The sequence below is a fragment of the Dama dama genome, chromosome 22 (assembly GCF_033118175.1).
Source record: "Dama dama isolate Ldn47 chromosome 22, ASM3311817v1, whole genome shotgun sequence".
Lineage (NCBI taxonomy): Eukaryota > Metazoa > Chordata > Mammalia > Artiodactyla > Cervidae > Dama > Dama dama.
Window position 1 is genome coordinate 12,111,937 of NC_083702.1, and position 13,400 is coordinate 12,125,336.

The 13,400-nt window shown below is 46.5% G+C and overlaps 1 protein-coding gene across 4 annotated transcripts in view; it reads right to left on the minus strand.

Annotated features, from left to right (window-relative positions):
* The window catches only part of ERC1 (ELKS/RAB6-interacting/CAST family member 1), a 270,574-nt gene that overhangs the window by 20,587 nt on the left and 236,587 nt on the right, over positions 1 to 13,400 (minus strand). For 3 of the 4 annotated variants that reach the window (XM_061124651.1, XM_061124648.1, XM_061124649.1), the window contains one exon: positions 2,108 to 2,296. In XM_061124651.1, the coding sequence (XP_060980634.1) occupies positions 2,108 to 2,296 (189 nt within the window). Of the gene's footprint in view, positions 1 to 1,192; positions 1,320 to 2,107; positions 2,297 to 13,400 lie in introns of those variants that run through there. The other variant, XM_061124650.1, reaches the window with a different exon arrangement.

Below are 13,400 nucleotides of genomic sequence, written 5' to 3' on the forward strand. Positions count from 1 at the left end.
TTTCTTTTGGTGAAGTCTGGGCTAGGAGGTCACATTCGAATACAGCCCTAAACGGAGGGGTTAGTGTACATCCCCTTTACACTTGAATAACCGACAACCAGGGTTGGAAAAGAGCCAGGAACTAATCTGACTGCGATCACCTCCTGGTGCTGGTCCCTTGCACAACCTTCTCCTCCGGGGAAGAAGTTATCCCACACGTGCTGCCCAGTCTTCCTGTGGACAGACCTGTATGTTCTTTCTGCCGAAGTCTGCCTTCTCATGATGTCTACTCACGGGTGTGGGGTAAACAGGCTGTCTACAGGGAGTTCATTTCCTCACCTGTCATCGACTGTATGGGGCTTCCCTGGCAGCTCAGTGGTAAAGAATCCACCTGCCAAAGCAGGAGACCCGGGTTTGATCCCTGGGTCAGGAAGATCCCCAGAAGGAAATGACAACCCACTCCAGTATTCTTCCCTGGGAAATCCCATAGATTGAGCAGCCTGGTGGGCTACAGTCCATGGGGTTGAAAACAATTGGACACAACTTAGCGACTAAAAAACAACCACAAACTTTGATACATCACTGTTCCTGCTTTGAGATGCCCTGTCTCTGTAAGATTTTGAAGTAAAGTTTCTAAAATTAACTAGCCATGTGCTCTGTTTTCAGTGGGCTTCCAGTGGTATTTTTAACTACATAGTTACTAATACCAAAAGAACCTATCAGAAATTAAATTTAAATCTGTCCTGTAGAATTTTCCCTCTTTCAAGAAGAAAGTAAAATTTCCATGGTAACACCTTAAATTTGAGAGGGAGGCCTTGCCTTTTCCATCACACCAATCAGGTGGGTGGCTGACAGGCCCTTAAATGTGCTTGGTCTTAGGTAACGTCCACAGCTGGGAGTCAGTCCCGCCATGACCCCACAGCATACTTAGCGACCACCGCTGCTGTGTCACCGCTGCCCGCAACCCTGAACCACAGAAGTGTCCTATTTGACACAGCCTCCCCTCGCGCATTACCGGTGAACAAACAGGATGCACTCAGCTGGGAGACAAAGCATGGCTTCAACCCTCTGGGGCCGAGGCGCGGCCGACTGACAACACGACCACCGTCTACGAGGGGCTGGACACCATGACCCCCGCTCTGCAGCCAGGAGCGAAAGCAGCTGAAGATAAACATGCGAACACTACTCCAGTTCTTTTTCTATTTTTATTTCTCAGTGTTGATTCAACTTTTCTCTCCTTCACTTTCCACGGCTGCTCTCTACCTCTGTCCTCATCCTGTTTTCTCCTTGGTTCTTTTATTCATGGTTTTTGTCTCCGGACTAGCCGTCTCATTTCTCCACTGAACTCAAAAAATCATAACATGGAAAAAAGAGAACTGATGGATTTTACAGGCAACACTAAACAGAAAATGTAGTGGCGGGGGGGGGCAAGGGGAGGGGAATCACCTAAATTCATTCATCTCATGGTTCTCTTATTTGAAAAACTCAGTAGGTCATGACCCACAGTTCCTGAGAGACAGCTGACCTGTCAGGGGTCCTGCAGGTCAGGCTTCCCGTCCGTGGCCACCATCACACACCCCTTAACTGTCTCCCTCCTTTTTTTGGGAGAGAAGAAAGAAAAGAAAAATTTATTTTCTTTCTTTTTTGGAGCATGATTGCTTTATAATGTTGTGTTAGTCCCTGCCATACAATGAAGTGTATCAGCCATATGTAAACACATATGCTCGCTCTTGAGCTTCCCTCCCCCTGCCATCCCACCCCTCTAGGTCATCTCAGAGCACCGAGTTGGGCTCCCTGTGTTATATATCAGCTTCCCATTAGCTCTCTGTTTTACACGTGGTTGTGTATATATGTCAGTGCTACCTGTTCCACCCTCCCTTGCCCCCCACCCCCCCCACAACCTTCTGCCTTCTCAACCAGCCCTTTCGGATTCTTTAGCAAGTTACACTGAAGGAAGAACAAAATGGGACTTACTTCAAATGGTGGCTCCTAATTACTCTGAAGAACCAACCCCTGTTGAGAATCTTGATTCTGAACCCTGAATTCCCCAAGGCAGCTTCTACTGCATCAACTTACAGAGCAGCTGGCTTCAGCGAGGCTGTCGTCCGAGCCCAGGAGGGGGTCTTACCTGTTCCTGGGTCATCTTCTGCAGCTCATTCTCCCACGCTGCCTGGTCGTCGTCCAGCTTATAGGCGGCTGGTGGAGTGAGTCCTTGGAGGATCAGGGGGTCTCGGTCGTGGCAGAGGGCAGTCAGGTGTCTGATGTACAACTTGAGCTTGCTTCTGTTTTGGTCAAGTTCTAGGAGGGACTGGATGATCTGAGGCAAAAAAAAAAAAAAATGAGGAAAGTCAAGGCCAGTCTGAAACGAGAAGCTCCAGTCTCTTCGTGCCTCCAAAGGCAAAGAGACAGAGCGAGACTAGAGCTCTGGTACCCACTAACCGCCCTCTCTGCCCGCCTGCCTGCGTGTCTACGAAGCCACCCCCACCCACCACCGCGCTGGGAGCCACGTGGGGACACGGCATGTACATCAGCGTGAGACGGGAGTCCATGTTCAGGCGGGGCTAAGCACAGGACTGGCCTGTTTTCACAGAGATGACATTCCTGCTACAGAAAGACTGCAGTCCCCTCACAGCTGCTCATCCACCTATTTACGTGCAGCTACAAAAACCCTAGCTACTCTGTGAGTTCCCAAAGCTGGGTTGGAAGGGAAAAAGGATGACAGTGACCAGACTTCCCCTGTCCCCTCGTCTTTTCTTTCCAACCCAGCTCTGGGAACTCAAAGAATACCTAGTCCACCCTCTGTCCCTTCCCCCCTCCTCAAGAGTCCTGCTCATACACTGCACTCACTGCACAGTGGTCACGATTATCCATCGGGAAGCAACATTCATGGCTTTCCTGTGAATGATCCCGTTATCTACCTGGTAATGCTCTGTTCCCACCACCTCCATGCCACAGCATTGCACTGGGTTTAGGGCAGCCAAGAGCAGAGAAGAGACGTGTACGATCCTGTATGATATCTCTTATGTGCAATTTAAAAACAATACAAATAACACTGGGATGACCCAGAGGGATGGGATGGGGAGGGAGGCGGGAGGGGGGTTCAGGATGGGGAACACATGTAAGTCCACGGCTGATTCATGTCAATGTATGGCAAAACCACTACAATATTATAAAGTAATTAGCCTCCAACTAATCAAAATAATTGGGGAAAAAAAAAAAGAAAAACATACAAATGAATAGACACGAAAAACAGAAACAAACTCAGGTTTAGGGGCTTCACTGGTGGCTCACTGATAAAGAACCTGCCTGCCAATGCAGGAGATGTGGGTTCGATCCTGGGTCAGGATGATCCCCTGGAGGAGGAAATGGCAGCCCACTCCAGTGTTCCTGCCTGGAGAATCCCATGAACAGGAGAGCCTGGCAGGCTACAGTCCATGGGGTCGCAAAGAGTAGGACACGACTTAGCAACTACACAACTACACATACACACACACACACACACAAACACTGCAAGTGAAACATGCTCATCTGAAAGCCTGATGCACACGCGTGTCCCTCCACCTCCTGGAACAAAGGACGCCTCTGTCCCTGGAGGGAGTGTAATCCTCTTGGCCACGGGAGGGGTGATGGGTGAACTCACGACGGGATCTGCCTTGTCCTGGCTGGAGCCCCCGCACTCGTCCCACAGAGGCGTCGACCCCACTTTCAGACGGTGGCGGACGAACCCTCGCACAGCCCTGACACCTGAGCCCCAGCCGGGCGGGACCAGCCCCACGCTGGGTCTGCCTCTCTCCAGAGACGGGCTGCGCTGTCTCACATTCCCTTCCCTCTAGGGACGACCACCCCTTCGGCTCCCTCGGAGAGCACATCGCACGACACACAACCTCATCGGACAGCTCTCGGGACAGCTTTGGCCAGGTCCCCGGTGCTGCATGAACCTGAGGGTGGAGGGGGAGCTGGGTGGGCCCCCGTCTCTGATTCTGAACTGCAGGCACAGCGTCTGCCTGACACCCAGCCCCTGTGGGGGCTGCCAACCCAGCAGATGCTGGCACATACCCAACGCTCCCTGGGCTCAGGGCAGAGTCTGTACCTGCTGGTGTCGCCGGGCTGGCATTTTTCACCAGTAGGACGCCCTGACAAGGAGCTCGCTAATCTTCAAGTCAGGAGAAATGAGGTCTGGTATGCTGAATTCTGCCACCCCCCTCTCTCCAGAGGACTCCCCTGCTGCTTTCCTTATTTCCTTTTAAGAGTTTCTAAAATACAGTTTTATATATATTTTTTATTAAGAAATCAATGCAGATTTCACTCTGAAAAGTATGGGGGAAAACAGGAAAGAAATAATAAACAGTCTATAGGTTTTCCATCAAGAATGGCACTTGCAACATTTTGCTGATTTTCTTCCAAGTCTTTTTATAAACTTACATAAATCAACTTTTAACTGTATCATACTTCACATTTTGCTTAAGACCCTGTTTATCCATTTAATGTTACATTGTGAGTCCTATTCACGACATTACGTATTCCTGGAAAACATGATTTTTAATGGTTGCTTTATAAATATATCACATTTCCTGTTTCTAATGCTATTTCTGTGAAATAATTAAGACAGGCAGGAGCCTCGGCTTAGTGGCTAAAACAATCTCTAACTTACTAGACAGATCAGAGTGCAGACCCACGTGGCATATAATAGAGAAGCTGGAGCCTAGCTAGGAAAACCAGGGCAAGTCAATCAATTTAGCATTATTATTTTTGAAACACACACACTCACACAACTGTCTGGGAACAAAGGTGATACACTCAGGGGCTGGGGGTGGGGGGAAGGCTCTGGGCTCTTAAGGGACCCCTCCAGGTCCGAGCCCTGTGTTGCCTGTGGTGTCAACACTGCCAACCGCAGAAGGAAGGGCTGTTTCAATAAAGCAGAAGGTCTGGAGAGTGGGGAAATCGGACAGCTTTTCACAAACAACGGTAATCTCTCAGAAAAAGACTCGGGTTTTCTTTCTGGCCACAAATGCATATTCACACTGTAGAGAGCTCAGAAACTGGGTTTCAAAGGAGCATCTTTTTTTTTTTTTTTTAAAAAGCAGCATCTTTAAAGGCAAGTTCCAGGCCGTACTTCTTTAAGTGCGTGCCCACCGTGTACGTCAACAAGCCAACTGTCCGGTCGTCCCCTCCACACCCCTCACGCCGCCACGCACTGCAGCCGTGTTTCCAGCCTGGCCTCCTCCAGCCTGTTTCATGGACACACTGATTTAAAAAAAAAAAATCACTCTGGGGATTTTCAGTGGATTTGTGCAACTTACTCCCATTTTGTGTGTGTGTGTGTGTGTGTCTGCATATAGTTGCCATCACATTTGGGCTACAAGGCAGAAAGAGCTGATACCCTGGGTAATTACTGTTTGAGCTGGAAAACTGACATTAAAAAAGCATGAAGACAATCTGATAAATGGTGGTAAGGGGAAGGTCAAATTTCTTATAGTAAAATGGAATCTGGAAACATGCTAGCTCACTGCTCTATGGCTGGGAATGAAAAAGTGGACTCTCAGGCCTCTGTTCTTAATCAGAGATGAACTTCACACTGACTTAAATATATTTCATGCTCAGGTGCTAACTGATAACAAAATACGTAGTGTTCTGCACTCTGTAATTTTTCAAAGTCCAACTGAAAAGTTATAAAAATAACAGAATTTGAAAATTTTTTTCCAGGATAAAAATTCTTTCTATGCAATGGCCGAGACACCCTTTTTTTCTCATGTTAAAGGGAACTGCTTTTTAAAATCAAAACAAAAAACTAGAGCACTTACTCCATGAAAGCATATGAAACTGCCCAACCAGCATAGTCTCTGAATGTGTCCATTAAAAGAAAAGTCACTGTAGCCTCTCTGAGACACATTTAGCCATGTCCATCATGGGGAAAACGCCCTTATCTCTCCCCTCCCCCTCCAAGTCTAACTTGGGCTGACCACTCAGAAAAGAAACTGTATTTCCCACAAGGAAGAACTGTGACTGCCTAACCTCAGGAGGGAAGAGGGACACTTGCCAAGTAGGAAGAGCATGCTCACAGGACCCAGAAGTTAAGTCTTTGGTCCACACAAACTTCAGAGGATTGGTAAGAAGTCCCACCAAAAGCAAGGTGGTCAGGCCACATCACAGTTCTATAGCTTTGCAGAACTAGAGTTATTTATTTTTTTTCTTTTGGCAAAAAGAAGTTAAAAAATGAACTTGTCGAGATAACCTCTGCTTCTATCAAACAGAATGCCAAAATGGTGCAACATTCTCCGAATCCTACATCTACCAAGTTGTTAAGGAAAATCATTTAAATTAAAAGAATGGATGAGAGCCTTTCAGTTGACGTCCTGAAAGCTTTGTTTCTTCTGGCAAGGATTTACTTGCTTATGGATCAGATCCTCAAATTGGCTTCAGAAGCCAGTGTGTGATGACATAAAGTGACCTCTGGAAGGGGTTTATCTTAACCTCCCCTCCACTTGAGTATGGCTGGATGGCCAGAGGTGTTTTAGAAGACAGGCAAGTTGCTCCTGCATTATGTGATACAGATTGTAATGGAAAACTCTACAGCATCCTGTTTCTGCAGCCCGTTCGTCTAAGGGATGCGGACACACCTGCCTATACCAGGATGGGACACATGATCAAGTCCACGGCCTGCGCTCCTCTCCCCACTGTTTCTGTATTAGACCTTCATAAGTACAGGATGGCTGGTTGTGACACATTCTGGGAGCTCATTTTGAGAGCAGAGGTTTTATACCTTGTACTGAACATTATGTGGGACTTAATGCATTTGCCCTTGTGGTATTAATGTTTTACTGTTCAAAAGATGCCACCATTTTTTAAGCTAATTAACACTTACTTATCATTTACTGTGTTCCTGGCAAAGTATTTTTGTACTGATGACTTCTCTGTCACTAAAAGATCCTCTTGTTCTTCCTTCTGTCTGCTGACATCCTGGAAGGCACATTCAGATGTACCTGAATTACTGCATAAACACCAGAGGCAGTTCTGATTCCTCACTGGGTCACCATCACACTGCTGTCCCCCAAGGTAGGCTCATCAAGAAAGTCCCAGAACAACCAACACACTGACTTCCCAGAAACATTCTCTTAATGATGCTCCTGTCCAGAGGCCCCAGCAGAAAGCTGAACTTTGAAAAGTAAAAAAGGAGGCAAGCAAAAGGGAGCAGGTACATGAAAAGATGTTCATCACTAGTTATTAGATAAATGCAAATCAAAACCACAATGAGGTATCACATCAGACAGAAAGGCCATCATCAAAAAATCCACAAACAACAAATGCTGGAGAGGGTATGGAGAGCAGGGAATGCTCCTACACAGTTGGTGGGAATGTAAATTGGTACAGCCACTGTGGAGAACAGTATGGAAGTCCCTTTAAAAACAGAGATATCATATGACCTTGCAACCCCACTCCTGGGCAAAAATCTGAAGAAAAACATGATTTGAAAGGATATGTGGACCCCAATGTTCACTGCAGCACTATTTACAGTAGCCAAGACATGTGAGCAGCCTAAATGTCCACTGACAGAGGGATGGATAAAGAAGATGTTGTACATATACACAATGGAATATTACTCAGCCATGAAAAAGAATGAAATAATGCCATCTGCAGCAACATGGGGGTTTCTAGTTAGAACCAGACATGGAAAAATGGACTGGTTCCAAATTGGGAAAGGAGCACGTCAAGGCTGTATGCTGTCACCCTGCTTATTTAACTTACATGCAGAGTGAAAGTGAAAAGAAAGTGAAGTCGCTCAGTCGTGTCCGACTCTTTGCGACCCCATTGACTGTAGCCTACCAGGCTCCCCTGTCCATGGAATTTTCCAGGCAAGAGTACTGGAGTGGGTTGCCATTTCCTTCTCCAGGGGATCTTCCCAACCCAGGGATCTAACCTGGGTCTCCTACATTGCAGGCAGACACTTTACCATCTGAGCCACCAGGGACCTTGTGAAATGCCAGGCTGGATGAAGCACAAGCTGGAAACAGGTTTGCACAAGATTGCAGGGAGAAATATCAATAACCTCAGATATACAGATGATGCTACCCTTATGGCAGAAAGTGAAGAGGAACTAAAGAGCCTCTTGATGAAACTGACGAGAGTGAAAAAGTTGGCTTAAAACTCAACATTCAAAAAACAAAGATCATGGCTTCTGGTCCCATCACTTCATGGCAAATAGGGAAACAATGGAAGCAGTGACTTTATTTTCTTGGGCTCCAAAATCACTGCAGATGGTGACTGTAACCATAAAATTAAAAGACACTTGCTCCTTGGAAGAAAAGCTATGACAAACCTAGACAGTATATTAAAAAGCAGAGACATCACTTTGCTGACAAAGGTCCATCTAGTTAAAGTAATGGTTTTTCCAGTAGTCATGTATGGATGTGAGAGTTGGACTATAAAGAAAGTGGAGCACTGAAGAATTGATGCTTTTGAACTGTGGTGCTGGAGAAGACTCTCGAGAGTCCCTTGGACTGCAAAGAGATCCAACCAGTCAATCCTAAAGGAAATTGGTCCTGAATATTCATTGGAAGGACTGATGCTGAAGCTCTAATACTTTGGCAACCTGATGCAAAGAACTGAATTCATTAGAAAAGACCCTGATGCTAGGAAAGACTGAAGGTAGTAGGAGAAGACAAAGGATGAGATGGTTGGATGGCATCACCAACTCGATGGACATGAGTATGAGCAAGCTCTGGGAACTGGTGATGGACAGGGAAGCCTGGCATGCTGCAGTCCATGGGCTCGAAGAATCGTACATGAATGAATGACTGAACTGGGGGACTTCCTTGGTGACTCAGATGGTAAAGAATATGCCTGAAATGAGGGAGACCTGGGTTTGATCTCTGGTCCTAGAGAGTGTCATACTGAGTGAAGTAAGTCAGACAGAGAGGGAGAAATACCGTATGACATCCCTTTTAGGTGGAATCTAAAAATAACTGATACCAATGAATTTACATACAAAAACAAACAGAAAGAGACTCACAGACTTAGAGAACGAACTTATCATTACCAGGGTGAAGGGACAGTTAGTGACTTTGGAAAGGTCATGTACGCACTTGGATAATTAAAATGGATCACCAACAAGGACCTTACCAGACAGCACAGGGAACTCTGCTCAACATTACGTGGCAGCCTGGATGGCAGGCGGGTTTGCGGGAGAATGGATACATGTCTGTATACGGCTGAGTCCCTTCCATATTCACTTGAAACTACCACAACATTGTTCATCGGCTATTCCCCATTACAAAATAAGAAGTTTTAAAAGTCTGGGGGTAAAAAAAGAGGCACAGAAATAAAATTCGGCGGCCTGGCCTCAAAGTCCTTTTTCGTGTCAAGAACTGAGCTTATCTTCTTGGTTATAATGTGCATCAGGACCAGGAAGATGAAGGATGGTACCAGGTCTCTTCACAAAGGTTTGGAGCAGGTGTTAACTTTCTCACTTAAATGCAGCTACTTTGTGAAACAATGCAGTTCTTTAAAGAAACAGAGTGAACAGAAATGACATTTTTGCTACATTAATTAGATATACTGCATATTAACTCACACGTATTATTGACACTAAAAAAATTATATATTTGACATAACAAACATTTAGTGAGTGCCTCTATGCCGGGCCACACACAGCTTTTGCTGGCAGGAATATTAAGAATGACATGTGGTCCCACATGCATGCATGCTAAATCACTTCAGTCGTGTCAGACTCTATGCGATCCCATGGACTGTAGCCCACCAGGCTCCTCTGTCCATGTGATTCTCCAGGCAAGAACATTGGAGGGGATTGCCACGCCCTCCTCCAGGGAGATGTAGTCCTATTTTGCGTTAAAAAAATCATGAGATAATGGAGCTAATGTGTTGAGTGTACATGAGAATTAAAATGTGTTAATTCAGGATTTATCTCTGTTTTAACTTTAGTTTTGAGGTTTCCTTCAGGCAAACCTTCAAACTGCTAAACAAACCTCTTTATCTTAATTCGAGGCTTGGTTTGACTTGTTCTTCACAGATAAGGTTATAAAATTCAACAACTTTTTTATTTTTAATGTTCTCTGAGACCCAACCTTTTATTTAGCCTTCCTATCTGCAGCACAAACAAGACACTCAGTGGATCCCCTGCATGTTTTTGGTGTGGTGGTCCTCAGTCATCTTTAATCCTAACAAACTGAAGACAACTGTGCATTCCAGAACAGCCTTCTGTCTTATGCATCTCCAAGAGGAACTCTGGGCAAACACAAGCCTCGTGGGGCTGCACCCTCACAATAACCAATAAAGCCAAACTAAGAAGGGTTCATGCTGTACACCCGCATGACCTTCATCAAAAACCAAACTTCACTGTTAACAATGAAAACCAGGAACGTTTCAGCAGCATTAGCCTGAGTTTGTGCCTAGCTAGAGGACTACAGTGATTGAAAACAAAAAAAACTTCTTTTGGGGGAAAGTTGATAAACTTCTAAAAATTTCATGAAAAGTTAAAAGGTAACCTAGAGTTAAATGCAAACAAGTTCAGAGCTCCAAGTCCTGACCCCCAACGTCACAACCATTTTTCATGTGTGTCTACTTCACTCCCCACACAAACTTTACAGAATGGGAAACTGTCTTGCACTCCTCTTTCAAAACAAAAAGTCATGACAAATACAAAAGCCAGAATGACATTGAAAGTGTTAGTTGTTCAGCTGTGTCTGACTCTTTGTGACCCCTGCCAAGCTCCTCCGTCTATGGGATTTCCCAGGCAAGAATACTAGAGTGGGTAGCCATTCCCTTCTCCAGATCTTTCCGACCCAGGGATCCAACCCAGGTCTCCTTCATAGAAGGCAGATTCTTTACCATCTGAGCCACCAAGGAAGCCAGGATGACGTTACTTCTACTATAAATATTCACTGCGGGTTTTGAGCATGAGTTGTCCATTCTCCTTGCTTGGCCCTGTAATAAACACTCCTCTTGCCTCACCACAAACTGGTGTCAGTAGATTGGCTTTGCTGCATGCGGGTGAGCAGACCCAAGTTTGGTTTGGTGACACGTGGTCACTGATATGAATAAATGTTAATCAGAAAACTTACTATATACAAAAATACCTGGTTCTAAGAGTAAAAACTCTCTCCAAAGGTTTCATATTTGAAAGGTTTCATGGCTTGTTAAAGTGTCAGTGTGTTTAGGAAAACTGGAAAAGGTTATAGGTTTGAAACATGAAAAAAAGAAACAAAAACAAAAACCAGTGGGAATCGTATACAAACTAAAATGTAATCATTTCTTCTCAGTTTTACAGCTCAGAAATCTGTTGTCAATTTTCCTTTAAGCGCACATTACCACTCCAGCAGAACAAAACAGAACCTCCCCTATTTCCTGATCCAGATATTCTGTACTCAGAGTCGTATGGAGATGGGGAGTGCGGTTCAGAATAAGATGAATCTTGGAATCTGAACCACAGGACTGCTAACTGCATTGTGCCAATTTATTCCTTATTCAGTTAAAACCATCATATCTTATTCAGATCCAGAAATTCCACTTTAACAGAGAGCAGTGTGAGAGAAGGAGGCTCCGGCTGAGCCCACCTCCCCGCGGCCAAGAGGGCAGGTTTTCTAAGTTCTTGCTTCAGTACTTGGAAACTTGCAAAATACATGAAAATGAGGTGACTCGCCAACAAGAGGGCAGACAGTACATCCAGATGAAGACGGGGCAGATTAAAGGGCAGCAAGTGGACAGAACGCTGCAGGAGGCAGAGAAGCCGGACAAGCTAACCCCTGGAGGCGACACCAGGGGATGCACGGCGGGCACCCTAAAGGGGTGCTCAGACGGGACACAGAGTCAAGGGAGCACCCACTCTGTGAGACAGAGCTGCTAGGAGCAGGTATGCGTTCCAAGATTCCTCTTCCCTGATCTTTAAATAAAGATGGGAAAAAAGCATCTTCCATTTAGTTCTTGGCTTGAGGCTTGCCTCTTCACAATAAATTATTTATTGCATTCTAGTAAACAACGCAGGGGTTAAATACTTGTGTGTGTGTGTGTGTGTGTGTGTGTGCACGCACATCAATATATATATATTTTACATAACTTTCCCACAGCAAAGTTCCAGGGCTGTATACTAATGAATGTCAAATTATGGGGAAAATGTCTGGGCACGGGAGAGAAAATGAGGCAAAAGAGGGAGAAGCTCATACTTTTTGAGCGGCAGGCCAGCTGAAGGTGGATATTGAATTTCACAGGAAAAACCAGGTAGGCAGCTGGCCACAGGCAAGAACAGCGGCCTCAGCTCCTTGCGAGTCTGTGCATACACCGTGTGCCACATCAGCTCCCACCCCGCCGGTCCTCTGGGGCCTGAAGTCCAGCTCCTGCTGGACTGCTGCTGCGGTCAATCACTTCTTGGCTTATCACATGTTTACAAGACAGAAAAATGGATCTGAGAAGACAGCAACATGCTTGTTGCTTGCTGGGCGGAACCCAGTGCCGACCTCATCAGGACACTTTGTTTTCTTCTCTAACCTTTGCGAGTGAAGGGAAGGCATGAAAGGCTGACCTAGCTAGGATCTCAATGAGTCACCGGAGAGGAGCCTCTAGGTTACTGGGCACCCAGCCACTCTGTCTGCCTCACGGTCCACGGGAAGACAGAGGAGGAAAGAGGCAAGCGCGGTTATCTAGTGACTAGGAGATGTGACGGCTGACCTGTCAAGGGCTCCCAAGTGGAGGCCAGCCTCTGGAGGAGACTCTTCTGTGATGGGCAGTTATTTAGAGGCTCTGTGTGTGTGTGTGTGTGTGTGTGTGTGTGTTTGTGTACATGCGGAGGAGCCGGAGGAGACACAAGCGATTTCACCACCAGTCCCATGTGATGGCAGCACCAGTGTTGACGCCAGTGGCTCCAGCTGAAAGCTCCTGACCACCCGGGCCCCCGAGGGTCACTGTGCCCTCTGGCGCCTCATCAGACAGGAAGCTGGGCTGGGAGGGTATAGAAGGGAGGGGGGGTTCCTATAGCCTAGAAGGCAGCGGAAGACGAAAATGTATCTGCATCCCTGTGTACACATCAGAGTCGAGTAACCGAGGTGTCAGAGACGAGCTACATACAGGCATTGAATCTCCTGATGCTGAAGCTGGAGACAGCCAGGGCATGTCCTGTGACAGGTCAGAAGCATCTGTGACTCGGCGTGTGTAAGGACACACCTGTATACAACCTGTAGGGGCAACGGAGGGCCAGGGGGCAAGATGGGGAGAAAGACCTGTGCACAATGGCCCTGAGCCCATATTTAAGCTCAAGGACAGCTCAGGACCTGCTTGACTGAGAGGCAGGAAATGCTCCAGGACATCACCCATCAGCCCTTCAGGGACAGAGAACAGCACGGGGGTGGGGATGGGGTGGGGGGCAGGAGCATCAGGGTGGGGCCTCCACCCCTCCAGGTTGAACCAGTACCCCGTCT